At 51.1% G+C, this 26,576-nt stretch overlaps 13 protein-coding genes across 13 annotated transcripts; 7 read left to right on the top strand and 6 right to left on the bottom strand.

Moving 5' to 3' along the window:
* Positions 1–14: 14 nt before the first annotated feature.
* J4E82_004341 (uncharacterized protein) lies at positions 15–1,880 on the bottom strand (the record flags this gene model as incomplete). The annotated part of the gene is made up of 2 exons (XM_051730620.1): positions 15–258; positions 307–1,880. 2 exons carry the CDS (start codon positions 1,878–1,880, stop codon positions 15–17), a joined length of 1,818 nt encoding a protein of 605 aa, XP_051589669.1.
* A 1,328-nt stretch (positions 1,881–3,208) lies between these two features.
* On the bottom strand, positions 3,209–4,867 carry NOP56 (snoRNP complex protein nop56; the record flags this gene model as incomplete). Its single annotated transcript, XM_051730619.1, has 3 exons — positions 3,209–4,158; positions 4,215–4,315; positions 4,368–4,867. The coding sequence occupies 3 exons, from the start codon at positions 4,865–4,867 to the stop codon at positions 3,209–3,211; spliced, it is 1,551 nt and encodes a 516-aa protein (XP_051589668.1).
* A 299-nt stretch (positions 4,868–5,166) lies between these two features.
* Positions 5,167–7,276, top strand: CCT6 (T-complex protein 1 subunit zeta; the record flags this gene model as incomplete). Its single annotated transcript, XM_051730618.1, has 11 exons — positions 5,167–5,208; positions 5,255–5,308; positions 5,359–5,399; positions 5,448–5,469; positions 5,519–5,560; positions 5,610–5,630; positions 5,680–5,853; positions 5,904–6,599; positions 6,647–6,950; positions 7,001–7,191; positions 7,241–7,276. The coding sequence occupies 11 exons, from the start codon at positions 5,167–5,169 to the stop codon at positions 7,274–7,276; spliced, it is 1,623 nt and encodes a 540-aa protein (XP_051589667.1).
* An 845-nt stretch (positions 7,277–8,121) lies between these two features.
* Positions 8,122–11,054, top strand: J4E82_004338 (uncharacterized protein; the record flags this gene model as incomplete). Its single annotated transcript, XM_051730617.1, has 2 exons — positions 8,122–10,706; positions 10,760–11,054. 2 exons carry the CDS (start codon positions 8,122–8,124, stop codon positions 11,052–11,054), a joined length of 2,880 nt encoding a protein of 959 aa, XP_051589666.1.
* A 205-nt stretch (positions 11,055–11,259) lies between these two features.
* Positions 11,260–12,670, bottom strand: J4E82_004337 (uncharacterized protein; the record flags this gene model as incomplete). The annotated part of the gene is made up of 3 exons (XM_051730616.1): positions 11,260–11,688; positions 11,752–12,140; positions 12,202–12,670. 3 exons carry the CDS (start codon positions 12,668–12,670, stop codon positions 11,260–11,262), a joined length of 1,287 nt encoding a protein of 428 aa, XP_051589665.1.
* A 949-nt stretch (positions 12,671–13,619) lies between these two features.
* On the bottom strand, positions 13,620–14,378 carry J4E82_004336 (uncharacterized protein; the record flags this gene model as incomplete). The annotated part of the gene is made up of 2 exons (XM_051730615.1): positions 13,620–14,151; positions 14,374–14,378. 2 exons carry the CDS (start codon positions 14,376–14,378, stop codon positions 13,620–13,622), a joined length of 537 nt encoding a protein of 178 aa, XP_051589664.1.
* A 1,012-nt stretch (positions 14,379–15,390) lies between these two features.
* J4E82_004335 (uncharacterized protein) lies at positions 15,391–16,033 on the top strand (the record flags this gene model as incomplete). Its single annotated transcript, XM_051730614.1, has 3 exons — positions 15,391–15,490; positions 15,553–15,897; positions 15,948–16,033. The coding sequence occupies 3 exons, from the start codon at positions 15,391–15,393 to the stop codon at positions 16,031–16,033; spliced, it is 531 nt and encodes a 176-aa protein (XP_051589663.1).
* A 779-nt stretch (positions 16,034–16,812) lies between these two features.
* On the top strand, positions 16,813–18,354 carry J4E82_004334 (uncharacterized protein; the record flags this gene model as incomplete). Its single annotated transcript, XM_051730613.1, has 1 exon — positions 16,813–18,354. One exon carries the CDS (start codon positions 16,813–16,815, stop codon positions 18,352–18,354), a length of 1,542 nt encoding a protein of 513 aa, XP_051589662.1.
* Positions 18,355–18,537: 183 nt separating this feature from the next.
* Positions 18,538–19,377, bottom strand: J4E82_004333 (uncharacterized protein; the record flags this gene model as incomplete). The annotated part of the gene is made up of 1 exon (XM_051730612.1): positions 18,538–19,377. One exon carries the CDS (start codon positions 19,375–19,377, stop codon positions 18,538–18,540), a length of 840 nt encoding a protein of 279 aa, XP_051589661.1.
* Positions 19,378–19,887: 510 nt separating this feature from the next.
* On the bottom strand, positions 19,888–20,372 carry J4E82_004332 (uncharacterized protein; the record flags this gene model as incomplete). The annotated part of the gene is made up of 3 exons (XM_051730611.1): positions 19,888–19,936; positions 19,993–20,145; positions 20,215–20,372. 3 exons carry the CDS (start codon positions 20,370–20,372, stop codon positions 19,888–19,890), a joined length of 360 nt encoding a protein of 119 aa, XP_051589660.1.
* A 185-nt stretch (positions 20,373–20,557) lies between these two features.
* On the top strand, positions 20,558–21,772 carry J4E82_004331 (uncharacterized protein; the record flags this gene model as incomplete). The annotated part of the gene is made up of 1 exon (XM_051730610.1): positions 20,558–21,772. The coding sequence occupies one exon, from the start codon at positions 20,558–20,560 to the stop codon at positions 21,770–21,772; it is 1,215 nt and encodes a 404-aa protein (XP_051589659.1).
* A 619-nt stretch (positions 21,773–22,391) lies between these two features.
* Positions 22,392–23,590, top strand: J4E82_004330 (uncharacterized protein; the record flags this gene model as incomplete). Its single annotated transcript, XM_051730609.1, has 3 exons — positions 22,392–23,000; positions 23,056–23,393; positions 23,446–23,590. The coding sequence occupies 3 exons, from the start codon at positions 22,392–22,394 to the stop codon at positions 23,588–23,590; spliced, it is 1,092 nt and encodes a 363-aa protein (XP_051589658.1).
* A 540-nt stretch (positions 23,591–24,130) lies between these two features.
* Positions 24,131–26,491, top strand: J4E82_004329 (uncharacterized protein; the record flags this gene model as incomplete). The annotated part of the gene is made up of 4 exons (XM_051730608.1): positions 24,131–24,136; positions 24,242–24,880; positions 25,370–25,524; positions 25,573–26,491. 4 exons carry the CDS (start codon positions 24,131–24,133, stop codon positions 26,489–26,491), a joined length of 1,719 nt encoding a protein of 572 aa, XP_051589657.1.
* Between the last annotated feature and the right edge of the window lie 85 nt (positions 26,492–26,576).

Here is a 26,576-nt window from a genome sequence, read left to right as displayed (position 1 = left end):
TCAAGTCCTGTGTGCTACATAGCACTAGCCTGGCCGGCATGAGTAGACATGTTAGTCAGCGTCTTAGCCATGGATTCTCGAGCTGCCTTCTCCTGTTCCATTTGCGCACGATCAGCCTTAGTAACGCGAGGCTTGCGGACAGTAGAACCACCACGAGAGCCAGGACCTCCGCCACGTCCTCTGCCGCGACCTGAAGCCTCTCCTCGTACAGTGCCGCCACGTCCGCGTCCTCGTCCGCGTCTAACGGTGCCGTCGGCCCTACTTGGTGTTAGCTTAATTCGATCTAGAGACATGATAGTTACGTACCTCTCTACAGTTGGCTTCTCCTCGGTCACGAGTGGGCCGCTGTAAACAAAGAAACCGTCTTTCGCCATGAGAGCTTGCTGTTCCCAGGCCAGCTCTGTATCATCGATGAAGTCATCCTCCTTGTCATAATCTTCTTGTTTGCGCTTGCGTCGCTTCTTGCCTCCGTTCTCCTTGGCCGATGTCTCGTCGTCCATGCCGCCCATTTCGACATTACTCTCGTTCTCGGACAAATCAACAGACTGATCGTCATTTGAGCCACCGCCTGCAGCTCGCTCAAGTGCGGTACCTGCCGCTGCAATCTGGCGCTGACGCTCTTTGCGAGCAGCGATGCGAGGATGCAGGGCAGCGAAACCGTACTTTTTCTCGACCTCCTGTGCAAAGTTGATTGTAACATTTTCCTTTCCCTTCAGATCAAATGTCAGGTAGATGTTGGTGCCTTGTGTCTCGGATGCACCATTGGCGTTTGCAACTGGGCCAAACGGCGTTCCCGACAAGAGGCCACTTCCAGTAGGCAACGGCGGCGGGGCCTCTTTTTGGCGAGCTGCTTTAGTAGGTGGGGTTGGTGCATTCGATTGCGAGGGTGTACCCGAGTTTGTCGAATTTTCCTTTGCCATGGGAACTGATGTTGGCTTGCTGGGCTCGGTGTCAATGTCCATAGGAGTCGGTCCCGATGAGGCAGTGGGGTACGGTTGAGCTTGAGTTTGGAGGGGTGCCTGCGGCTGCTGCTGCTGTTGTTGAAGCTGAGGTGAGTAGTCTTGAGAAGGAAGGACCGAGGCTGGTCGCGTGGAGAAGGCGGCAGGTGACACAGGTGCTGATGTGATGGATGCCTGTTGCTGGAGTTTGGGAGGGTGCGAATAGAATGAATTACTGGCAGATGGCGGGTCGATAAGACTTGTGATGGAAGGTGAGGCACTAGCACGGTGGTTGATCGGGGGTGAAACGGGCGGCGGCGGTGCACTTGCTGGAGGTTGTGGTTTTGACTCAAAGGTGTCGCCGCGAATGGGATCATATCGTTGGCCTGAACTAGATGGCCGCGGTGTTGAGGGCGCGACGCTGATGTGTGAAAGGTTTGGGTTACTATGAAGGGTGGGTTCGGGATTGCTCAAGACGCGAGCAGGCTGTGAGACAACGGGCGGCTGCTCGGTTTGCAAGACAGCGACGGGCTCACTGGGTGCAGCTTGAGGTGTAGGCGACTGCTGCACAGGCGGTTTCTCGTCCACGGCTTGTGCGACTGGCTGTGCCTGTGCCTCCAGCGATGCCTTTGTCCTTCTCTTACGTTGAGCGGGTGCAGCATTTGGGTCCTTGGGCTCCGACTTGCGGGGCTTTCGTGTCTTCTTCTCTGGCTCAGGTGCACTGGGATCTTTTGCTTTTGGTTTGGGACCTGGCTTCTTACGAGGAAGGCCGCTCGCAGTAAGACCGCGTGGAGCTGGTGATGCAGTTGCAGGGGTTGGTGTGCTAGTTCCAACACCAACACCACCTGCAGGAGTGCGGATAGTCGATGTCGGAGTGCCCTGCTCAGGCGAGTGCGGGGGCGAGCTTAGACTGCCCGGCGAAGATGCATCGTCTACGTCCATGGCGCAGAACACTAAATCGCTGCAGTCCCTAGAAAGATGGCAGAATGCTTCTAGCGCGTGTGGACGGCAAATTAAATGGACAACAGAATGTTCGATTTGAGCGGCGAAGGGGCGCAGGTAGATTCAGGGCCCTGGTGCTGGCCGAACGGGTTTGCAGATTCAACACCAGAAAAAGTGTGGATAGCAGACTACTGCAATGGCTTGCGAGAACACCAAAGTCGAGGTGCAGCCGAGAGCCGGACCGGGAGATGTCTAAAGAGCGTCTGATGCACGGCAAGGAACACCAAGTTTCGATGTCTAACGAGATCTTGATGACAACCGCCTCCGCAAGAGCTGTATCGATGGAAAGGTAGTTGCAGCGTTAGAAAATTGTACAGAAAAGAGAGAGGACAATAGAGGAAGAGAAAGTGCGAAGGAAGTCTCCAGACCTTCTCGGGGGGTTCAGGGCTTCAAGTAGGCATTCGAGCGATTTGGGACAGCAGCGGGCCAAAGCTTGGGTTACGACGAGCCCTAGAACAGAAAAACAGTTTACGCCAGAGCAGTGGACGAGTCCGGGGCGCTGCGCACTGTGAATGAACCCTGGGTCTATGCCGGCTGCTGTGTTAGGTCTTAGGCGTATCAAACATGACATGTTGACGTTTTCACCAACGTTCCCCTTCGTCATATGCTTGCCGGAACAGCCCCTTTGTAGCTACCTAGCTCAACGATATTGCGATGACCGATTACTTTGCTCTCTAGTAATAGTCCCGAACAAACAGGTGATGTATCTCTTCCATTGCACCATAAACATGCGACATACAAAGAGGCGCATTAGCCGCTGCCTGACGTTAATTGCCGTGCATACATGCGAATGGCCGCAAACACCACATGCAGCCGTCGAAAAAGTCACTCGGTACTGGCGAACTACTAATGCGCCAGCATTTGCAGCTTGTATCACCGTTCATCGTGAATTATTCTATAGATAGTTGTCTGGTGGTTCGCAGCTTGCATGTGGCCTAAGCGTCTTGGCGCTCCGATCTCTTGCAGGGGTCTCTGATTGGGCCGGAATTCAGGCACGCTCCACATGTGCACCAATCTAGCCTGGTTGCGATACCCGCGCACTTCATCATCGCCATGTCAAGTTGTGGAAGAATCATGCTTTTGTAACTTTGATAACAGCTCGAGGTATACAGAACCATCCACCATTCGTGAACAGCGTGCGGAAACTCATAGCCCAGATCCAGTCCTCTCTAACTAGCACAGAAAACAACTCCAAAAACACCGACACATCGTAAAACGCCGATCCAGAATGCGAGAAGGGTATGAATACAGCTGGTTAGGGCAGGTCATCACGCCTTGCTCTTCTTCTTCTTCTTCTTCTTCTCACCATCCTCCTCGTCACCAGCCTTTCGCTTCTTCTCCTTCTTGGACTTCTTGTCAGAGACCTCGTCATCGCCTGACTTCTTGGACTTCTTCTTGTCCTTCTTCTCCTTGCGTACAGCCTGCTCAGTAGCAGCGGCAGTGACGCCATCGGCCATCTCAACATCCTCAGTGGCGGTCGCAGTAGGGTCCTCGACACCAATGTCATTCAGGACCAAGTTCATGGCAGCCTGCATGACCGCCGCGTTCTTCGCAGGAGGAGCACCAGATGCGTAGAACTCAATGCGCTCGTCGACCTGACGCTTGAGGGCCTCACCGAACTTCGATGTTGGTGTGTCGGAGAAGTTGTCAATCCTGGAGGCAATGGAGCACTTGTTGGCAAGGAAACGCGAGATTCTTCCCTTTGACTTCTGGCCAGTGCGGCCGATGAACGAACTGTGGTAGATAAGACCATACTTGGGAGTGTTTCCCTTGGTCTTGAGGGCTCGGAAGAGCGCCTTCTCGGCACCGAGAATCTGGACGGTACTGGCAGGGTATTTGGAAAGGTTGGTCAAAGAACCAGCCTTAGAGATAAGGCGCGCACCAACGGTGTCACCGATCAAAGCAGCCAGGTTAGGAGCGACTTGGTTCATGCGGCTTCCGAGGTAGTTGCTGAGCTGCTTGCGGTATGCAGCCAGGGAAGCGGTCCTCTTTGCGAAAGCCATGACAATCTCCATGTCTGCTGCAGAAAGATCACGACCCATAGAGGTCCTCGCAGCGTTGATGATTGCTTGCGCAATGCTCTCGTCGTCATCAACGACAGCAGCGAGCTCGTGAAGATCCTCGTCGCTCAGACGCGACTTGTCACCAATCTGCAAGACCACCTTGGCGTATTGTTCATTGCTGTTGACGATTTTGGCGAGCTCGGGAAAGTGCCAGCCTAAGGAGCACCAAGTCAGCAGCTGTTCCAAGTCTCCAGAAATGGAGGGAAAATACCATAGTTCTCGCGAAGCCTCATGCAGAAGGTGTTCAGGTCCTTGTCGATCTGATCGAGCGTCGCGATGGCCTGGATGATGTGGTTGTCCTGCTTCTGGACGCTGGAATAGATGTTAGCGTCCGATTGCCATGCAGTTCGTGCGCGAAGCTTACCTGAACTTGACCTTGCCGCGAGAGTAGGCGTGTCCAAGACCAAGAATGGAGCGGTCGATATCGCCGGGTTGGAGCTGCTTGATGAGCTTGCCGCTGTGCTGGCGAAGACCGCGAAGCAGGTCAGAGACGACTTCGGAGGTGACGGCAGTCTCGCACGCGAGGTTGGGGAAAGCAGCCTTGATGCTACCCGCCAAGTTGCTCTCGCTTACACCAAGCGTGATGGTCTTCTTCTTTCCAGCCTTGGGGAGGTTGGTCTCGAGCGTAGCCCTCAGGAAATCAGACATGATGCCTTCCGAGACATCGTTGATCTCGGAGAGGGCATCTTGGGTGCCCTGGAACGGCGCAAGGCCGACGAGCTCGACGGTCTTTCCGAATTTGTCGAGATCTTGCACAGCCTTCTGCACTTCCGCGAGACGGCTGCCAATGGTGTCGGGTTGGAGGACGACCTTGAAGACGGCATAGCCGACAGGGCTCTCGTGTAGCAGGTAGTCTACACTCATCGTGGCGTTAGTTGTTGGCGCGCAAGTATTGCGGATTTCGGCGCGACGAGCTGAGTCGTTATTTGGTGTGTGCGCTGGAAATTCCGCAGTCGGGATGGAGGTGTGAACGGTCGCAAGTTCGTGGTGTGGAAAGCTTCGAACTTTTTCAGGGCCCGAGCTTCCGCGCTAAGTAGGCCCGCTTAGAATTCAGTGCTTGAGAAGAGGGACGCGCCAGGCAACGCGGAAACAGCATCTTGCCCCGCCATACATCATTTGCTTGGTTACTGCACTGTTCGATACCCGTATAGATTCTCTTCAGCATGTCGGCCGCACAACTTCTCAATCCCAAAGCCGAGTCGAGGGTACGCCGCTTCTTTGCAGCGCAGAGGCACCGCTAACAATGCACAGAGGCGCGGGGAGGCTCTCCGTGTGAACATCTCGGCCGGTGAGGGTCTGCAGCAGGTATGAAATGCTTCAGGGAGAAGAGAGAGACTGTCTGACTTTGGTGATAGGTTCTTGCCTCAAATCTGGGACCCCGCGGTACACTTAAGATGTAAGGAACAACAAACCATCTTTTGAACGAGAATCTAACAGAATATAGGCTCGTAGATGGTGCAGGAGGAGTATGAACACTGAGAAGATACATGGGACATGTTCTGACGAGGTCTCCAGATCAAGCTCACAAAAGATGGAAGCGTTCTGCTCAAGGAGATGGTATGTGCCTCCACCACAACATTATCTTCAAAGGCTAACTACATACCAGCAAATCCAAAACCCCACTGCTGTATGTCCTAGCACCCCTCCGTTCCCGATTTGCGACTCAAACAACGCAGGTCATGATTGCACGAGCAGCAACAGCGCAAGACGAAATCACAGGCGATGGAACAACATCAGTGGTACTGCTGGTTGGAGAACTACTGAAGCAGGCTGACCGCTACATCGCCGAGGGCCTCCATCCCCGAGTGATCGCAGACGGTTACGACATCGCGAAGACAGAGTCACTGAAGGTATAGACATCAGAAAGTTTGTTCGGTGAAGATTCGCTGATCATATACAGTTCCTTGACGAGTTCAAGCTCACAAAGGAAGTCGACCGCGAGCTCCTCCTCTCTGTCGCGCGAACCTCGCTATCGACCAAGATCAACAGCTCGCTTGCCGAACAATTGACCCCCGATATTGTCGATGCCGTACTCGCAATCTACCAAGCGCCCGCGAAGCCAGATCTGCACATGGTTGAGATCATGACTATGCAACATCGCACCGCCGCCGACACACAGCTTATCCGAGGACTTGCTCTAGACCACGGCGCAAGGCATCCGGATATGGCTAAGAGGGTTGAGAACGCATACATCCTGACCCTCAACGTCAGTTTAGAGTACGAAAAGTCTGAGATTAACTCTGGTTTCTACTACTCGAGCGCCGAACAGAGGGAGAAGCTTGTTGAGAGCGAGCGCCGCTTCGTTGACGAGAAGTTGAGGAAGATCGTGGAGCTGAAGAAGGAGGTTTGCGGCGACGACCCTAAGAAGGGCTTCGTGATAATAAACCAGAAGGGTATCGACCCGCTCAGTCTGGATGTCCTTGTCAAGAACGGAATCTTCGCGCTGAGAAGAGCGAAGAGGAGGAACATGGAGCGTCTCCAGCTGGTGTGCGGTGGCACATCGCAAAACAGTGTAGACGACATGACACCAGATGTCCTCGGATACGCAGGTCTTGTTTACGAGCACCAGCTTGGTGAGGAGAAGTACACATTCATTGTAAGTGAATCCAGTAAAATAATAGGGCACACGCTCACAACAAACAGGAGGATGTCAAGGAGCCAAAGTCCGTCACTTTACTTATCAAGGGCCCAAACACACACACCATTGCTCAGATCAAGGACGCCGTTCGCGACGGTTTGAGGAGTGTGTACAACATGATCGTAGACGGAAGCGTCGTACCAGGTGGAGGTGCTTTCCAAGTCGCATGCGCAGCTCATCTCAACAGTGAGCAATTCAAGAAGACAGTCAAGGGTAAAGCGAAGTGGGGTGTATCGGCCTTCGCTGACGCACTGCTTGTCATTCCTAAGACACTTGCGGCGAACTCGGGTCATGATATCCAGGATTCGTGTAAGTATCGTTCTGCTGCTTTCCACTTTACTATGCTTACCAAATAACAGTGGCTGCGCTGCAGGACGAGCACGCCGAGGGCAATGTCGTCGGTTTGAACCTTGCAACTGGAGAAGCAATGGACCCTACTCAAGAAGGTGTCTACGATTCGTTCCGAGTACTGCGCAACTGCATTGCATCCGCTACCGGTATCGCGTCGAACTTGCTGTTGTGTGACGAGATGCTCAAAGCACGACAGATGGTGAGTAGATACACCGACTACAGAACAACAAAAGCTAACCGATACCTAGGGACGACAACCTGGACCTGGCGGCGAGGAGCAATGATAGTATCGCTTTATATCTGGAAGACAAGACAGGCTACCGCAGCACCATCGTGTGAGCAACATTCTACCGATATAGAAGTACGAAAAATGTGCAGTACAAGTAGATGAAAGGTAGCGAAGCCTACTTTGTGCCGGTGCTGCATGCCGACTCTGTCTAAATAGATTAAAATAATACGATCGCGTCACATGGCCAGCCTAGTTCCATCGGAGTGATTGACATTCCCCTTGATACTTTGATCGTAGGAACTTGGGGTCCAATTTTATCGTCTGTCAAACACATGTGTAGACAGACTTCGTGGTTGAAACGCGTTCTGCACAGCTGAAACATATGCAGAGATGTCCAATGCTGGACCCCTTTTTGGCCAGGGTAATTTAAGCTTAAATTTAGCGTTCGGCTAGGACGGATGCTGTTCTGGTGCGGGGGCGTGGCCTCGCGTGCGGGAGCGCAGAGCATCTTAAAGTTAGAAGATGCCATGTGGAAAGTGACGGCAACGTGTATATGTCTTATAAAGAATGTCATTCCGTATTTGTTTTGAATGCTTATCTCTCACATATTTCTTTCGCGAAATTGTAAAGCGAAAGATCTGCTACGGACCCATCGAGAGATCTCCAGGGCGTGCATACGCTAGCTGCTGTGTCGAGAGCCAAGACTGTTGGAAACAAGACAAGCCACCTGCCAGTCGTTCACTTTCTGTTGGCTCGAGTTCCTGTTCCTTTCACTACATTCGCGCTCAGATGGCAGCGACAACATAGCGACGCGATACACTCCTTCCACGCTTCCATTCCTCATTCGGCGACGAAGCGCTCGCGATACCCGCCTTTCGATTCTCCCACGCTCCCTCCACCATGTTTCGATATCGACGTTACCGCGCCTTCCTTGTCTTTGCTGTTATTGCTGTACTAGCGCTATACAAATTTGGGGGTTCAAGCGCGGCGGCATGGAGAGAAGCTGCATCGAACGCCGTTGGCTCAGCTGGCCTGAAAAGCGATGCTGAGAAGGCTCCACAGGAGGACACTCCTCCGCGTCCCGCTGTGGCACATGAGACGAGAAGTCTGGTGCTAGATGTACCCGCAGCTAGTACTCCGCAGTCACTTCAGACGCCGCCTCCTGTGAAGACACCGGCTCCTTCGTCAACATTGAGCCCTGCTGTCACCGAGCAGCAACAGAAGCCCTCTATCCCTACACCCATTCGACCACAACCACATGGCCAGCCCGTTATTGCGGACAACGCATTGGAACCATCATCAATTATTGATGCCATTCACTGGACGAAACTTCCCGAACACTTCCCCGTTGCCGCCGAATCGCTCATCAAGCTGCCGTCTGGCACCCCGAAATCCATACCTAAGATTCAAGCCAAGTTCAAGCCGGAAGATGCGACAGCAAAGGCCGAAAGGATCGCAAAACTGGACAAGATCAGAAGTGTAGCAAAGAAGTCTTGGGAAGGATACAAGGCAAATGCCTGGTTACACGACGAGCTGCGGCCACAGTCTGGTACTTTCAGAGATCCCTTTGCCCACTGGGGTGCAACGTTGGTAGACGCCCTTGACACTTTGTGGATAATGGGGCTCAAGGATGAGTTCGAAGAGGCTGTAAAGGCAGTGGACAGGATCGATTTCACCACGACCCCGCGCGCTGATATCCCCTTGTTCGAAACAACTATTCGCTATCTTGGTGGGCTGCTGGCTGCCTACGATTTGAGCGACAAGAAGTATAAGAATCTGCTAGCCAAGGCGGTAGAGCTCGCCGAAATTCTTATAAGCGCGTTTGACACACCCAACCGGATGCCTGAGACGTATTATTACTGGAGGCCTGATTTCGCGTCTCAACAGCACCGTGCTAGCGCACATGTTGTTCTGGCCGAGATAGGGTCACTTTCTATGGAATTCACTCGACTCGCGCAGCTCACAGGAGAACACAAGTACTACGATGCCATTGCACGCATCACGGACAACCTGGAGGAATTTCAGGGGAAGACTCAACTCCCTGGAATGTGGCCAACATATCTGGATGCTTCCGGATGCGGAAGACAGTATATCGATATGCCTCCCCAGGCGCCTCTCAAAGCTCCAGCAGGTTATCTTGACGACCTGTCGTCAACTGTTGCTGAGCCTGCTACACCCTCCCCTACCGAGATGCTTTCTCCAGAAGGCAAGAAATACGTACCATTAGACTTGCCGGACCCTGTCGTGCTTGCGCAAGATGATGTGCCGGCTGACACAGCTGCCAAGGAAGACTCCGTGGTTCCCGGTACCGCTGGAAAGGCGAAGATCAAGGATTGGGACAGCAGTGCAGTGGAAAAGCGACAGCTCGATATCGATGAGTCTGAACCACCGAAAGCGGTGCTGGATGCTCAGGTCGCCTCTTCGACTTCGTCCGCCTCTTACGCTAAGCCGACGCCCCCAGAATGCATACCCCAAGGTTTTGTATCAAGCTCCAGCTACGGACGCGAAGAGTTCACGCTAGGCGGTATGTCGGACTCTACGTACGAATATCTGCCCAAGCAGTACTTGCTTCTTGGTGGCCAGATTGAGAAGTACCGGACCATGTACGAACAGTCGATGGATGTCGTCAAGAAACATCTGATTTTTCGACCAATGCTACCGAAGGGGGAAGACATTCTCTTTTCTGGCAAGCTAAACGTCCCATCCAATATCGATGCTACCAAAGCGGGTGACCTAACTGCTGAAAACGCACATCTCACCTGTTTTGCTGGTGGTATGTTCGGCATGGGCGCAAAGCTATTCGACCGCCCTGAGGATCTTGAGATCGCAAAGAAGCTTACAGAGGGCTGCGTCTGGAGTTACAGCATGACTCCGACCGGCATCATGCCGGAATCGTTTGAGGTTGCTCCATGTGAAGACAGGAAAGACTGTACATGGAACCAAACAGCGTACTGGGAGTACATCGATCCACGATATGAGTCCCGAATAGAAACCTACAAGGAGCAGCGCAAAGTGTACGAGTCGCAGATTGCGTCCGCTTCATCATGGTATGAGGCAGAACTTGCTGCGATGACCGCACCGCCTACCCCTGTTGTAGCTGCTGCGGTTGAGGCCCAGGCCACGTCTTCCTTGGTCTACGCAGATACGCTGGATAAGCGTCAAATTATCGAACACGTAGACGATGTAGAGATTGCACACATGTCATCCGTGATCGCGTCTGCGTCTGCATCAGCGAGCGCTTCGCAGGACCACGAGTCGGTCATGGGCGGCGAGTCCGAGGAAGGCGAGGGGCCACCCACCAAAGTTCAACCTGATTCGAACATTGCGGAGCTTGCGCCGCAGGCTAGTCTTACGCTGCCCAACTTCCCATACGTCTATTCGCCACAGCCAGTCATGAACCACGAAGATTATGTGCAGAACAGAATTCAAGAGGACCGTCTGCCACCGGGTGTCACGAGGATTGGGGCCAAGAACTACATCCTCCGGTGAGTCACTTACTTTCACGACAAGGTTTATCTAGTCGCTAACATCTGGATAGCCCCGAAGCCATAGAGTCCGTCTGGTACATGTACCGCATAACTGGCGATTCACACTGGCGCGATGCAGGATGGCGTATGTTCCTCGCCATCGACCAACATACAGCCACTGAGTTTGGTAACTCAGCCATCGACGACGTTACCAAACTGACGCCGGAGCTCAACGATGAGATGGAGAGTTTTTGGCTAGCGGAGACGCTGAAGTACTTCTACTTGTTGTTTGCGGAAGAGGATCTGATTAGCTTGGATGATTGGGTATTGAATACTGAGGCGCATCCTTTCAAGCGGCCGACATAGATGACTTCAGTGAGCTTGGATTTCTGCTCAGGTTGTCGCATGGAGTTTTGGCGTGTTGGTGTATGGTATACCGACTGCATTGGATAGTCGTCATTGAGGTCTGACCTTAGGTGAAACATAATAGCCATTGCATTACTCTACCCATGTAAGAACTCTATGCACTATCGCCATATCTGGTGACAACAAACCATGCATTACGCCTTTGCTACAACGGTTTTGTCTCGCCTAAAACTATCTCTGTCTTGCCTTGCAAACCACCGTCAACAGTAATTTGCACCGTCTCATCCCTTTTCCAAAGTTCTTGGCCGTCTCTGTTGCTCTGATGAGATCCAGTAAGACGTTCATTGTACCAACGTTCGGCTTTGGTAGTGTACGTCTTCGAGTTGACCTTGCTCCTGTGAATGGTAACATAGACAAGTTTCTTGCTACGAGCGGGTACCATGATGGAGTGATCGATGCCTACAGTCAGTGTGGTTGTCACACTCGTAGATTTGGAGGTTTCGTGCTCGTAGTCGAATTTGACTGCCACCTTCCATCCTACTGTAGCTTCAACAATACCAATGCCTGCTTTGCCAGATACAGAGTACTCGGCGGCCACACCAGTGGCGTATGTATCTCTCACTGTTGTGGTGATCTATGAAAGGGAAGTATAAGATCAGTGTACGTCTCACAGACATTTCTTACATCCAAAACGTACCGAGATCGTGTATTCTTTGGCGAATTTAATGGCCACCAAGGCTTGTTCGTCGCCAAGATTCTTCGCCCATATTTCCTCATAGATTGATTGATCCACATCCTGGTCGGTCTCTGCAATAACTACAGGCTGGACGACCTCGTATATTGGCTTGATGTTGCTCCATCTGAATGCTGTTATTCGGTCGTTGAAGCCGAAATCCTGTAGCTTCCGGACCTCTCGGGTTTCGCCACCGCCCATGATCCTGTTGAAGCTCTCGCCTCTGCCGTCTGGATTGTCGAAGAGCTCAACAGACTCGCGATCCAGACTTTTCCATCGTAGGGACGTTGTTCTATCGTTTATCCACCATCGATCCATGGTGTGGAGGGTTTTAGGGGCCCACTCGCTCAAGACTACAGCACATGGATATGTTAGCCGTCAAAAGCCGACCTGCTGGAATTGGAATCGACACACATATGGTAACACGATTATTCGTGAAGTCTTGGTCGTCGAAAAGCTCGATTGCGCCTTGATTCAGGTCAACCGTGCGCCAAAAGAATTGCGATATCTTGTCATTCATCTGCAACCGATCGAGATCCACGCCTTCGGTTTGTCCGGTCCCAATGAGGTCGAGCGTACGGCCGGCATCAGAGAGGTCTGCGTACTTCCCCGAGGCGGGCACACTTGGAAGGTGGTCCATGAACGTAAGGACGGTCCCGACCGGCAAATTGAATGCAATCCAACTAGCTTTGTCGAACAGCCTTTGGTCTACTCGATGGCGGCTCTTCTGGGAGTAACCATCGTGGATGTTGATTTCGGTATTGTTGCTATTCCAGTTGAAATCTTGATACAGGCGAACGCGGCCACTTGCAAGATCGGGAGCTCGCTGCGAAGGAGATGGGAGCCTGGTCAGTTTGTTCACCTTATCTTGTATGGACTGCATTCTAGAGACTAGTCGTGGAATATGGTAAAGAGATTGACTGGTGAATACGTGAAGATGCAACTGAGAGAGATGGCTGTGATCGAAGAGATGTGATGCTGAGATCTTGTCTTATTGTTAGTAGGATGAGTTCAGAAGCTGGACTCAATGTAGGTCACTCTTATACATGTTTCGTGCATTCTTGCCGCATACATGTATCCCAGCCAAGCAATTGGAGTCGAGACTGTACGATGTATCTCGATAGTGGCGCTCATCTTCAGCCACGCCATGAACAGCCATTCCATGCTGCGCCAGAGAGTTTATCTTTTTAGTATCTTGTTGTGTAAGTTCCTTGTCAATTACTACAAAGACCTAAGGGTGGCTTTACCCAAGGCAGCTGAGGAAAGGTCACTCTTGTCTAGTGTATGCTTGGCAGATGCTTCACGGTTAGCTGAAGAATGTAACTATATACAGAGTCATCAAGCTTCACATATAGCGTTGTGCGGCTGATGGTAGTCTTTTGACAAGGTTGAAATCATGTGTGATGCGGCGGAGTTGTGTCCGCGAGGCTTATCGCATGCGGGGTCGCCGTCCTGAACGCACGATTGGATTGGCATCCTGTCGAGGAATTGAAGGTACAGGTCCACTGACTTACTGTTGCGGAATGACTGTATGGATGCACCATCGCAATGTCACCTTACGTGCACTTGTGTGGTAGTGTGTGAAGAAGACGATATCCCTCAGCCCTGTTTCTGGACCACTTCTTAGCGGTATACTAGACGCGCACTAAAAGGATAGAATTGGCAGTTAGCTAACCTTTCCTGAACCTGACGGATACTCCTAGTTGAATTGAGATGTTACATTCGACTGGCCTCGACCTACTCTCACAACATATCCTGGGACCCTGAAGCTATACTCACGCCTCTCAACTCCTTAACACTTTCGTTCTTTTGCGGAATTATCTCCAATGATCTTAGCGCTTCTCACCGATAGTGAGCTGAGAGTCAGGTATGTACTGAGAATCCTGAGCAACATCGTCGCCTGGCAGCTCAGCGGGTGGTATTTCCACGCTAGGCTTGGCACCGATTTCCTGAGGTGCTATGTTCTTGGAATCCATCTCTTGCTTTCGATCTTCATGTGGCAATTCAGTAATTGCACTTCCACCAACCTCTCGTCGCTCGTCGGAGGGTATCTCTGGCACTTGATCCCGTTTCTTCTTACGCCGTAGAAGTAAAAAGATAGCGACAGCGATGAGAGCAAGTCCACACACGCCACCAACTACACCACCAGCTATAGCACCAGTGTTGTTCTTCTTGGGTCCGCTCACTGCACTAGAAGATGGGGTCGAAGATGGGGAGGACGATGATGTTGCAATCAGCGACGACGACGATATTTGATCAGGTGGTGTACAAGCATCGACGCTGTAATAGACGAAAGACGAGTTATAGCACTCGGCTATCTGAGCGAACTGGAGGACTGTCGAAGAGCATGGTACGAATTCTTCGCTATCGGCTCCGTAGATGGTAGCTAGTGTTTTCAGTAAGTGCAACTTTTCTATAAAAGTACAACGCAACGACTTACCACTGCAGCCTGGATCAAGACCTACGACCTGAAAGCTCTCGTATTTTCCCTGGTCGGCCAATCGAGTGCAAGTACCATTAGGATACTAGTTGTTGGAGGGCGAAGTCAGTCTGTGTCTCACATGCAGTTCGTATAGGTACACTTACGCCATTTTCTGCATTGATACTTTGGAACGCATTCTTGCACTGCCCGTCCGTAAACGTCGCGATTCTCGAGCTGGAAGCGACTTGAATAAGAACTATAATTGAGGCGAGGCTGAAAGCCATCCAAGAACTGATGCTAGAATACGGCATGATCTTGTGAAGTCTGAGGGCTTGCTGAATGTGAGTGCCGCTGATAGACGCGAGTCGAAAGGCGTTGCAGTAGGCGACTCAAGAGGTGGGCCGGGGCTTATTGCTCGTAAATGCGGCTCCACTGTCTAGTTAGGAAACTTGCTGCATCTTCACAAGGCTGTGATGCAACAAGAAACGATCGCTGCAAAACAACAGGCCAGCCTGATCGGCCCCATCACCAATAGCCTATCGTAGGCCGTACACATACACATACGTAGGTGGTGCGTGAATACAGAAGCTGAAGTCGAGCCATTCCGAGCAATCTTGCGATGCAGGAACCGCTTTCGGTGTTTTGTGATACCAGAATGATGCGTCATCAGCGCCACAAGATGTCTACGCGTGCGTCGATTGGCTGCAGCGGCGGTCGACCCCGAGACGGGACGCTCCCGCCTCTTAGTATGTCTAGTCTTGCTCCACGGAAAAGGTTCGCATTAATTAGTCGCACACCATCTGTTCAGCTTCGTCAGCTTCATGCATCATGAAGGCAAGCATATCGTGACAAAGCAAGCACTTTACATAAAAATCTGTGAAATACGAAGAAAAGAGCCCCCTCGAGCTACGACGACCCACCAAAGCGTAGGCTACGCGTGGTGATCTTCTAATTGTAGATGATGCGGCCCCAGTCTATTCAGCGCCTCGTCCAGAAACGGGTTTGTGATCGTGAGAACTAGACGTGGACTAAACTGGAGTTCCGTAGCCTCTTCACGAAAGCCTTACCGCCTTGCTAGACACAGAGTATAAAAGATGACTGACCAGCTTGAGAAAGACTCCAGATCATAACAAAGCTCACAAAGATCACAAAGATCATTGTCTTTTTCCCAATCATCAAACATGCGCGCCTCAGTACTTGTCGCATTGTCTTCCTTCAGCCTTGCGGCTTTGGGCTGCTCCAAAGTCTCCAAGGTCACCCACACCTTTTACGGATACCCAGGTAGGTTGACTGTATGAAATGCATATGAGACATAAACTGACTCTGTATCTTCAATCCTGCAGATAACGATCCTCCCGGTCCGGCCACCGCCTACGACTGCGGCCGCGGCTACAAGGCTGGCGGTACAGGTACCTATGCCGACCCCTTGACATTTGCCTCGGCCCCTGGCGAATTCACACAATGTGAAATCATCTACGACCCATACACGAAGAAGTATCTTCGTTTCGAGGACTACTGCGCTCAATGCACTACCGACTGGGACGCTGGCATCCACCACATTGACCTGTGGACTGGTAGCACAACTGTCAGCGGAGGTAACGAGCAGATTGAATGCGAGAATGACCTCACGCCGGGTGAGAAGAGCCAGACTATTGTGAGGCAGCCACGAAAGGATCTTCCGGTAGATTGTAAGTAACAAGGCTGAAAATCACATGAAGACAATCTGACATACAATCAGCGACTAAGCTTTACGTCAAGGGTGGCAGTCCGGCGTGCAGAACTAGCCACATATACCCCACTTACAACATTGCCGATTACTGCTAGATACGTAGTAATCGATGCAACATTGGTGATGGCAGATAAACATTGCGGGAGTCCGGTCGATCTTAGATATTGTACAGTCTTTTCCGTAGAACAGTGTTCTTAGAAGCAATACCAAGCTTGCCTGTAAAGCAGTATGATTCTCTTGGCCATAAGGCTTAGCGAATGAGCCTGTCATCTTCGTATCAATTCTCCCTATCGTGTGTGACAGGGGCGTGCAGGACAGGGGCGTGCAGTGTTGAGTTCCTTGGGTTTACCGAGGCATTTCGACGTGTAGCTACTGGCCTCCACTTGTTTCGCCTTGCTAGGTTTGATGTAGCTTGTCCATAGTAGGGTACGCGGACTCGAGGTTCTAAACATTAGCCAACAGAGGATGCCAGGCTGACCCTACTCTCCTGAACATACCACGATGCGCCCTTCTTCGAGTGACCTGCTGTTTGGTCGAGAACTGTAGACCGCTTTATGCTCAGCCTCGCCCAGAGTCCAGTCGGAGGGTATTACTCCGAAGCTGACGCGCTACTCAGCCAGCACAATCTGCGTCGCAATATGTGCCTACTCTGTTCGCTGTCCATAAATAAAGGCTTGTGTTCTCCGTTCTAGGGTATTATGGATGTTTAGTCCATAGTGTTGGTGGTGGAGGGGTGGTTGTGCGCCGAGGTGAACCGCATCCTCTCCGCGATGACGTCAAACATCGTCAACCTCTGTGCACGTCCCTTCCACGGGACTGACAGGAAGTATGGGCATGGGACGTCCAGTGCCTTTGGCTCTGAATACAGCTAGGAATGGAAAGTACAGGTCTCGCTTCGCCAGCGAGCGCAAACGTATGCGCAGACTCGACAGATGGAGGACTGTCACAGCGCTGGGTGCCGTCCATCTATCGCCCCGGAGCAGGTCCGCCCATCGATCTTTTGGCTTCTAGTCGATCACACCTCAGTGTGGTCAGAGAAGCTCTGCAGTCGCTCGACAGCTACAATGAGCGCATTGCACGCCAACCCTACGACTTCAATGCCTGGTCACGCCGAGGAAACTGCATGATGATCCTTGGGTTTCCCGAACTTGCTGTCGCTGACGCGTATAAAGCCAAGGTTCTTGAGAAAAGAGCTCCTGGAAACGACCAAGAAAGGGCGCACATTTACAATTTGCTTGAAGCTGCTTTGCAAGCTTGTCATTGCCAATGGGATGCAGCAGAAATTCTAGACGAATCAGCAATCGATGCAGATCCGCGGCGGCAGGAAGAAACCCGAAAGAGACTTGCTAAATTACGTGAGCTCTTAAAGCGGAAAGAAGAGGCTGCTATACCATTGGGTGGTACATCTTTCGAGCTCAGAGATAGGATAAGAGATGGTGGAGTACTCGCTGTAGAGTATCCATGGACCATTGAACGCCATCTCAGAAGGGCTCCAGAACTCGTGAAGCTCGTTAATCAGGAGCTTCGAGGGGGCGAAACAGAGGCAACGTGCTATCTGGGCCAAAGTAGCTTGGCCAAGGACTCGAATGAAGACATGCTAGGCATGTTCGCAGCTCGCGAAGTACAAGCTGGCGAATGTATACTTACAGATCGAACCGCTACCGGTATATGTAGTACACCATCCTCGGACTCCTGCTGTAATTGCTACGCGCGCTTACCGGAAAATCCAACACAGGCAGAATGCTGCGCTGAAAGCTACTGCTCAGCAGCATGCCTCAATCTCGCAATGAACACCTATCACAAAGTCATCTGCGGTAAAGACTTTACGTGGCTCCAGAAACCCGCCAAGGGCTTGACGCACAACGCTTCGCCTCTACGATCCCTTCTCATGTTGCGGCTACTGGCGACATGCGTCCAATCTGGTATTGATCATTCACCGCTAGATCACCCGCTGATTGCGCGTCTGAAGCCTCTTGCCAACAAAGAGCATCTTGATGTGTTCACTCTCAATGAGTCAGTCATTGTTCCGATCAAGATCCTAGAACAACTTGGCGTCGATATCTTCACAAATCGTAACTTCGATACGGACATCTTACACTCGATCTGGACTCGTCTAGCGAACAATAAAGCTGGGTCTCCCGACCCGCGACTTGGCTTCGTCGACGAAATCACGCCGCATCTACCACTATTCAACCACAGCTGCGAACCGAATGTAGAGTGGAGAAGGGAGAACGGAAGTACAACTGTGAGCTTCTTTGCCATCAAGCCTATTGCAAAGGGTGAGGAGTTGTTCTGTAGCTACCTGAATGTTCGACGCATTCCGATGGAGCAAAGGCAGGAGATGTTGTGGCCGTGGTTTGAGGGCTCGTGTTTATGCTCGAGATGTGAAAAGGAGGGAAATAGTTTACGCATCTAGTTTGTGGTATCATTAACTTCTCTGGAGGCATTCATAACGTCGTAGGCAAGTTAAGTTCCAAAAGGGAAGATAATCTGTCCATCTACTACAAACCTCAGTATATCTTCTGTTGGGAGACATGCTTCTTCTCAGGTGTCAACACAGCATGACATCTGCCACTCCTTGGTGCTTGTGTCCCTTCTGTCAGCACCAAACGAAATTCTTCGCATCCCCGCGCTTCAAGGCTTCGATGCTAGGTGGCACGGTTGGTTGCCTTATCGGGTGCACCCTGTCATCTCCCTCCTTCTTTGCAGCGCTCAATCCTTTATCCTTCAACACACTCTTACTGTACTTGGTATCCGAAACCTTCTGCTTGACCTCCTCCGGCTTCGGCTTCACATCTCTAGCCTTTGGCAGCTTCACCACAGGTATATCAGATTCACGCTCGTCCATTTGTTGAACATCACGCAGCGTCCTGATAAGCTTGTCCCTGTTGCCCGTCTCGGTGTGGTATGTGTAGGCAAATGCAAAGTCTTCCTCCTTGAAGAGTGATACTGCATTACCAGGCGAGAGTGCTACAGTAGCCTTTTGCGTCAGCGCTGCGAGTGCCCTATCTTCGATGACGGTGTCCTGGAACGTATTGGCCGTGGCAGCTAGCTTGATGATGTCTATCCAGGACAACTCAATGGCCATTGCATCAGCGGATATAGACTGGGAATTGAGGTACAATTTTACCATCGATAGGTCGATGAAGGAGAGATGTATGGTGCGGCGTAATGGCGCGTGCATTTTGAGTTTATTCAAAAGTTTAGAAAACTTAGGTATGTCGACGAGGAGGATCTGATGGCGCGTCTCTTGACGAGGACCGAGGAGAAGTGTGACGCGGTCGTAGTAAGAGACACCAGCTTCGTGTGGGTTGACAATCTCCCAGTCTTCGTCGTCAATTTGGCTGGGGATGACATTGCCGCTTGTATGTGGCGGAGAGTTTGTGCGGATAGGTGCTGTGCTCGTGAAACCTTGGAGCATGTTAGTAAAGAAAGACATGGTTGAGCTGTGATGTCTTCAAAACTTGGTCGAGGATTGGTATTCAAGGTGCGGTTGAAGTGTTAATGAGGACGGTCAGTGAAGCTGATGTATGGAAGAGGAACGTGAAGGTGGTGTGCAATTGGTGAAAGTGTAAAGTGTATACGGGAGGTAGCGCCTCACAGGGCGTGAGGTACAGCGCGATGGAGCGCGCTAGGGTGTCACTGTGAGTTGTCGTGAAACTAAGAATTGCAACGTCTACGAGCCGTACTTTAAACTAGACCCTATTACAGTGTGTGACATAGTCAGCAGGGTCGAAAACATTGTGACTAGGTGGATGCACAAGCAGTGGCCCTATCAGAACCAGAGTTCCGTTGTTCTGGAGTCTAGAGAGCGTGGTCTGCGTCATAGTTTCAAACACAAAGAAGGATTCCGTTTGGAGACAGCAGTTCTTTAGGCATTGGCACTATGAGCCTGGTCTTGCCAACGACCTCTGAATTTGTATATACACGTACAAAGCGGTATGCCACTCTATTTCGTCTCGTGCTCGGGGGTGATTGCGAATGTAGGTCGAACGAATCTGTCATCAGATGATTAGCCAATGTACTGTGAGAAGCCATGTCTTCAAGCACGTACCTGTCGCTGTTGTAGACCTTGGTCTCTGTGCCAAGTAGCTCCTTCTCCCTCGCCTTGTCCGCCAAATGTCTTCGTACTTGGTCCCGGTCTTCTTCGGCCTGCAGTGCTGGGATGAGGTGTATCCGCGCCCACATCTTCTCGCGCGCGAGTTCGCTGTGATCTGTCAGCACTCCCCCTCATATTACAGGACGTCGCCGTGTCCAGTTTCGAGCATGCGCGTACTTGTGCTCCCTGATTCCCTGTCCAACCCTCCAGAATCCGTATGTCATGAGCGCCGCGGTTCCGAAAAGGTATGCGGCGGGGCGGAAGCCTCGTACGGGCAAGTTGCGCTTGTATTGTACGGGGCTGTAGCCGCCCGTTGGCGGCATATCCTGCGGCATGTTGGGCGATTTGTTCGTGGCTCAATTGGGGTTCCAAGGTGTCGTCAATGCGGAGACGTGAAGTGAGGTTCGAGCTCGGGAAGCCGCGATGACAGGGATCTGGCTTGGCACGCTAAGGAGTGAGTGAGCATAATTTTGTCGATGCTGAGTGGACAAAAGGCATCACGACCTAATTTCTCTAATCGATGGACGACCACGAAATAATGGATTCTGAAGAGCGTCCTGCGAAGATGCGCAAGCTGGAACATGCGGATGGTGATGTGGACGTGGCGGACGCAGCTGCCATACCAACACCAAACGAACAACTACCCGTGGCTGCGGAGAATAGCAATCAAGCTGGTTCTACTGAGACTACCGGGACACCAGCTGAAGGTGAAGGCGCAGAGTCAAAGTTGTCAAAGAACCAGCTCAAAAAGCAAAGACGGCTCGAGCGTTGGGAATCTGGACGCGAAGATCGCAAATTGAAGCGAAAAGAAAAAGTCAAAGAGAAGAAGGAGCGACGACGGGAAGAGTGGGCGAAGATGCCTACAGATGAGAATGGCAAGAGACCGAGACCACCACCTTCACGTCCTCCCAGACAAGCAACTGGAAAACAAGTACCCATCACAGTAATCTTCGACTGCGATTTCGAGGAGCTGATGTTCGACAATGAGCTCAAGAGCTTAGGACTTCAAATCACGAGGTGTTACAGCGATAACCGAAAGGCAAACTTCAGAGCTCACCTAGCACTGAGCAGCTTTGGAGGCAAAATGAAGGAGCGGTTCGATGGAATCTTAGCGAAACAGTACACGAGTTGGAAAGGCTTCCAGTTCTTCGAGCAAGATTTTGTGGAAGTCTCTGAGAAGGCCAAGCAGTGGATGTCAGGACCAGAGGGTGGAAAAGTTCTTGGTGCGTTGAAGACGTCAGCAGAATCCAACAGTTCGAGTGAGCAGGAACAAGCAGAGGCTGCAGAGGAGGAAGGCGAAGTTGTCTATCTTTCATCCGAGTCCGACAATGTTCTTACGCACCTGAAGCCCAACAGCACCTACATAATTGGTGGTTTAGTAGACAAAAACCGGCACAAGGGCATCTGTCACAAGCGCGCTGTGGAGCGTGGGATCAAGACAGCAAAATTACCCATTGGCGAATACCTGGAGATGAAGAGTCGGCAAGTCCTAGTCACGAACCATGTGCTAGAGATTATGCTCAAGTGGATGGAATTTGGAGACTGGGGCAAGGCTTTCATGGCAGTTATGCCAGAAAGAAAGGGTGCTAAGCTCAAGGGTGATGCAGAAGATGGAGATGATGAGGCGGCGGCTGTAGAAGATGAAAAGAATTTGGATAGGGATCTTGCGGCGGCAACAGAAGAAGCGGATGCTGCGACTCCCGAGCCGACCACAGAGAATGTCCAGAGTACATAGACAACTCACAAGCTGTACTCGTGACAGAGAATGGCAGAGTGTAAAGACTAGTAAAGAACAACTAGAGATGCATAGCTTCTTAAATCAATGCACACCACGAGATGCAGAACGTGATGCCTGCACATAACAATGGGTTAAGTATGACAATGCCCGCGATCGCACCAAGCATGCCTATTCATCTCCTCGAACTCGATAGAGCCCAGTAAGCTGACTATAGGAATCCTCTGAAATGCACAATGGATACGCGAGGTCAGCCCTATCGGGTAGCGGAGATCAAGCTTTCTAGGGAGGCGCTAGCATGCTAGCGGTCAGGGCTGCGGAGCTACACATCGAGGAGCCAGAGGGGTGAAGCAATCACTAAGCATACATCGTCGTCCTGCCTTCTATTGGCGGCTATTCATTATAGCGACTGAAAATGTATCCGTCGCATTCACAAGCTTGCTTATGTAACAGCCATGTCTCCTGCTGCTGGCGCTGTGAGGCTCCAAGCAGCTGTCAGCCCACTAATTTTGCGCAACGTCACAGCTACTCTGACTTGCGACAGCCCCAGCACACCACCTCCAACACGCGACCCACATTAATTCAGGAACATCGCTACGATTGTAATTAGTTGCCGCTCATGTCGTACCCATCAGATACCCCGTCTTCTCCACCAGTCCGCTCTCCGTCGTCACAAACCTCACCGCCGCCCCAGCGCTCTACCCCCAATCGCTCGTCTTCCTACTTCACATATCCCGTATCCTATGCAGTCTCGGGCATCCTGCGACGACTGAACACGGAAACGAGTCCTAAATCAGACGCGCAATCACGATCGGGGTCCAACAGTAATCGCAACAGCATAGGCAACGTGCAATCGCAGTTGCAGTCCACCGCATCTTCCCTCTCCAACACGTTTGCGAGTCTCGTCTCCTCCACTACCTCAGATATGAACGCCGTCTTCCAACCACCACACCGGATAGCCAGTCCTTTCCAACCACCGCCATTGACACCGCTGAGCCTGAAAGGATGGGGAGGTGGCATGCGAGAAAAGGGCAAGCTCCTGAGCACGGCGCTGGCAGAAGAGATCAGGCTCCTGCTACCTCCAAGGCTACAGCTGGTGGACGAGTGGAAGTTGGCATACAGTCTGGAACAGAATGGCGTCAGCTTAGGGACGCTATACAAGCAGTCTGAGGATTATTGGGGAAAGAGAGGCGGCTTCGTGCTTGTGGTCAAGGACGGCAGTGGAGGTGTAAGTTCCCAAATGTCATCACAAATACAGAACGCGTGCTCACGTCTGGCGACAGATCTTCGGCGCATACCTCTCAGACGCCCCACGTCCCTCTACGTCATTCTACGGCAACGGTGAATGCTTCCTGTGGCGCGCGCACATACTCCATGGTTTCTCTGACCTGCAGATGAACCTCCCACCCCCACCGTCTGAAGACACAACAGACGCTGTGCGAATGACTACCATATCCTCGCCGAAGAGAAAGGGCGATTCGTTAGCGCCGCCACAGAATGGTCGGGCCACTAAGAGCGGTGCGAGCACGCCAGAAAGGATAAGATTCAAGGCATTCCCATATAGTGGGGTGAATGACTACATGATCTTCTGCGAACACAGCTATCTGAGTGTTGGTGGCGGGTAAGTAGACGTGACCAATACTCCAGGATTCACACGACTAACAGCATCACAGGGACGGTCATTACGGTCTATGGCTAGACGACAACCTCGAGAATGGCGTCTCGGACACCTGCCCTACGTTTGGCAACGAGCCATTGAGCGACGATGGCAAGAAATTCGAGGTCATGGGTGTTGAGTTGTGGTATGTCGGCGTATAAGAAATATTTCCTGGCAACACCCTCTGCGAACGCGGGGTCCGTTGTGTTGAGCACTGGCCACGCAGTGATATCGCCTAAAGGTAAAGTGTTAGGCTACGTAACTTAGAACAGATACCATACCTGAAGTCGAAAACTGGCTAAGGTAAAGAGCAAAATATACCCATTTGGTTGTTTCGTACACGCTCTTATCCCTCATCTGGCACTTCCTAAGACCATGTCTTTCTGGGTCTCACCTTGTCTCACTATCCACCGCCTCTAGATCACAAACATCTGGCCTAAGTCTCACCTTCCAGTGTCTTATCTACTTCTCCTAGGGCTATATCTTCTACTCCCTTCAATCCATAGCACTCTCAATACCCAACATCATCATCTGTCAGCATGGCGACCACTGAATCTCAAGGAGCGACTAAGAAGCTGGGACCAGTAAAGTATGCCGCTCAACCCTTCACACAGGCAAGTGTAATATGTTAACGTAGTGCAGCATAGGCAACAGGATCGTCCGCTTCAAGATACCTAACCTGGACCGCCGTTTCACCGTGCATGAAGGTATCAACTACCCACATCTGTTTTGGCAGACGTCTATACTGACACTGTGCGTACTTTCTAGATCTCATATGTAGCACCTCTCGATTCTTCAAAGACTGCCTCCAGAAACATCGGAAGCCCATCGCCAGCATTGATGAGTGTTGTGTCTGCCACGAGACCTTGGACGCTACGGTAAAAGATATATCTTTCTGCATCGAGTGCGGACAAAACGTCCACGAAGTCTGCATCGAAACTTGGAAACGCAAATCCACTACCGGCGTTAACAAAGATTCTGCACCGACATGCCCGATGTGTCGAGCTAGCTGGAAGAACGATCCGCTGCTCAATCATTTAGACCTGAAGTCTGACCTGGATCCTGAGGCTGTTCAGACTTATCTAGACTGGATTTACACCTCCACTCTGAGCATACCTTCTCAGATTGCCTATAGCAATGGTACTTTCAGTCTAGTGATGCTCAAACTCTGGACTATGGCCAACGCTGTTGAAGACCCGTCCTTCAAAGCCAAAGTCATCATTATTTACTTTGCAGAAGCTCCTTTCAGCTGGACGGCTTTGGATGACGTTATGGAGTACGTTTTGGAGTGGGCTTTTGTAGAGCGAAAGTGTGACGATGAGATCCGAGAATTCATTATCGACTTAAGGCGTGAGTGGGTCAAGCCCAGTTTCTTCAAGAAAGCCAGGAGGGAGGATCTCGAAACATTGAAGAAGGGGTGGATGAAAAGGCTCAACATAGAGATGGACCCCGTGAGCGACGACAAAGTCACGTCATTTTCAGTAGGAGTGCAGGGAGTGGTTATTGCAGGAACTAGCTTGTTTTTCCCTTCCTATATGTGATTCTTTTTGTCAACAGTCTCTACCTATTCTACCGTGTTCAATGATCTCTACCGGCATCTAGTCGACTCAACTGTCAAGCAATGAAACTCATTTGTCACGTCTTCTACCCTTCACCTGAACGACCACATGCGTGTACGAGTTATATTCCCTGGCTAATCACTGACGATTGAAGAAGGAAGAGCCATCTCATGTTGTTGTTGGTACCTTCCATACGCACTAGCGTACTAGCTATATAGTCAGAATCCTTTATAGCATCAATCGATCACTTCTGTACTCTAACAACGATATCTTTGCCTGCAACGAGAACATTCTTATGTTTGCTGTGTTCCTTATTCGTGAACCTTTGTGCGTCGAAGAACTGCGGCGCCACTGAAGGATAAATGACTACCCATCCTCTAGCTACTTGACTCTTCACTTCATATTGCCCACTCAACAGTTGAGTTTACATTCGCTAAAGACCTAATCCACGCAATTCCAGCAACGAATAAAGGACCCCTGGAGAAGATGGCCTATGCCGAGAAGCGTGTCAGTGTTCGAAAGAAGATTGCTATCAAGTAGGTCCTCTGGAATTAACAGCATACCAATCGCTAAACGCTTCTCAGATATGGTCGCAAAATTGTGCGCATCGAGGTTGCAGATCACGAAGAGTTCACCATTCCTGAAGACCTCCTTTGCAAAAGATCTAAATTCTTCCAAAAGAACCTTCAGCCGAAGCGCAAACCTTTCGGTGTGGACACAGAATGTCCCATCTGCAAGGCAAAGCTTGAATCCGGTATCAACGAGCTCACCTTCTGCGCTAATGGTTGCGGTCATAATTTTCACTACAAATGTACGAAGCAGTGGAACACGGAGAAGCGTGAAACCAACCAACCAGTCAACTGCCCGTTCTGTCGCCAAGGCTGGCCCGGCGATAGCAAGGAAATCGCAGTACATCAACACCATGATATCAGCCCTGGACCATTCTCGATGCTTATCGAATGGTTGTATCATGGTCATATTGCTGTCAAAGACCTTTCCGACAACTCTGATGACGAAGGGATAGATGAGACACCCGAACCCGACTTACACGAGTTGATCGAAGCATATGTGCTAGGTCTCAAGCTCAAAAGCAGAATGTTTTGTCGAGGTGTCCTAGAGGCGTTGCTAGAGATTACTGAGGAAACTCGTATCTATCCCGACCAATCCGACGTCCGTCTTGTCTACGATAACACGACTAAAGGGGCAATCATAAGGCTCGTGTTGGTACGAATGTACGCTCAAGCAGCACAAGGTCACTGGTTGAAGGATGGGGAGAGCATTGGATATTCTAGAAGGTTCCTTCGGGACTTGACAATAGCTCTGCTCGAGAAGAGTCCTTGGGAAAGACGCTGGGACCTTGCTGAAATGAAAGACAAATATGTCATAGGGAAGATGATTGGGTATGGAAGAAAGGACGGCGACGAACCGGAAGAGATGAACAATTTATCAGAGGAACTGAGTTCAGAATCGGAATCAGGTGAAGACGAAGAAATGCGGAGTTAATATTTCCCTATAGTAATAGGCTAACAGAGAAGGGAATGTTCAATACACTTCTTGATATGCGATACCCAATGCTACATAATACAAC

The sequence above is a fragment of the Alternaria postmessia genome (genome assembly GCF_024291825.1).
Source record: "Alternaria postmessia strain BMP 2775 chromosome Unknown scaffold_20, whole genome shotgun sequence".
NCBI classification, from domain to species: Eukaryota; Fungi; Ascomycota; class Dothideomycetes; order Pleosporales; family Pleosporaceae; genus Alternaria; species Alternaria postmessia.
The sequence above is the reverse complement of the archived record's forward strand: the minus strand, read 5'-3'. Positions and strand labels throughout refer to the sequence as shown.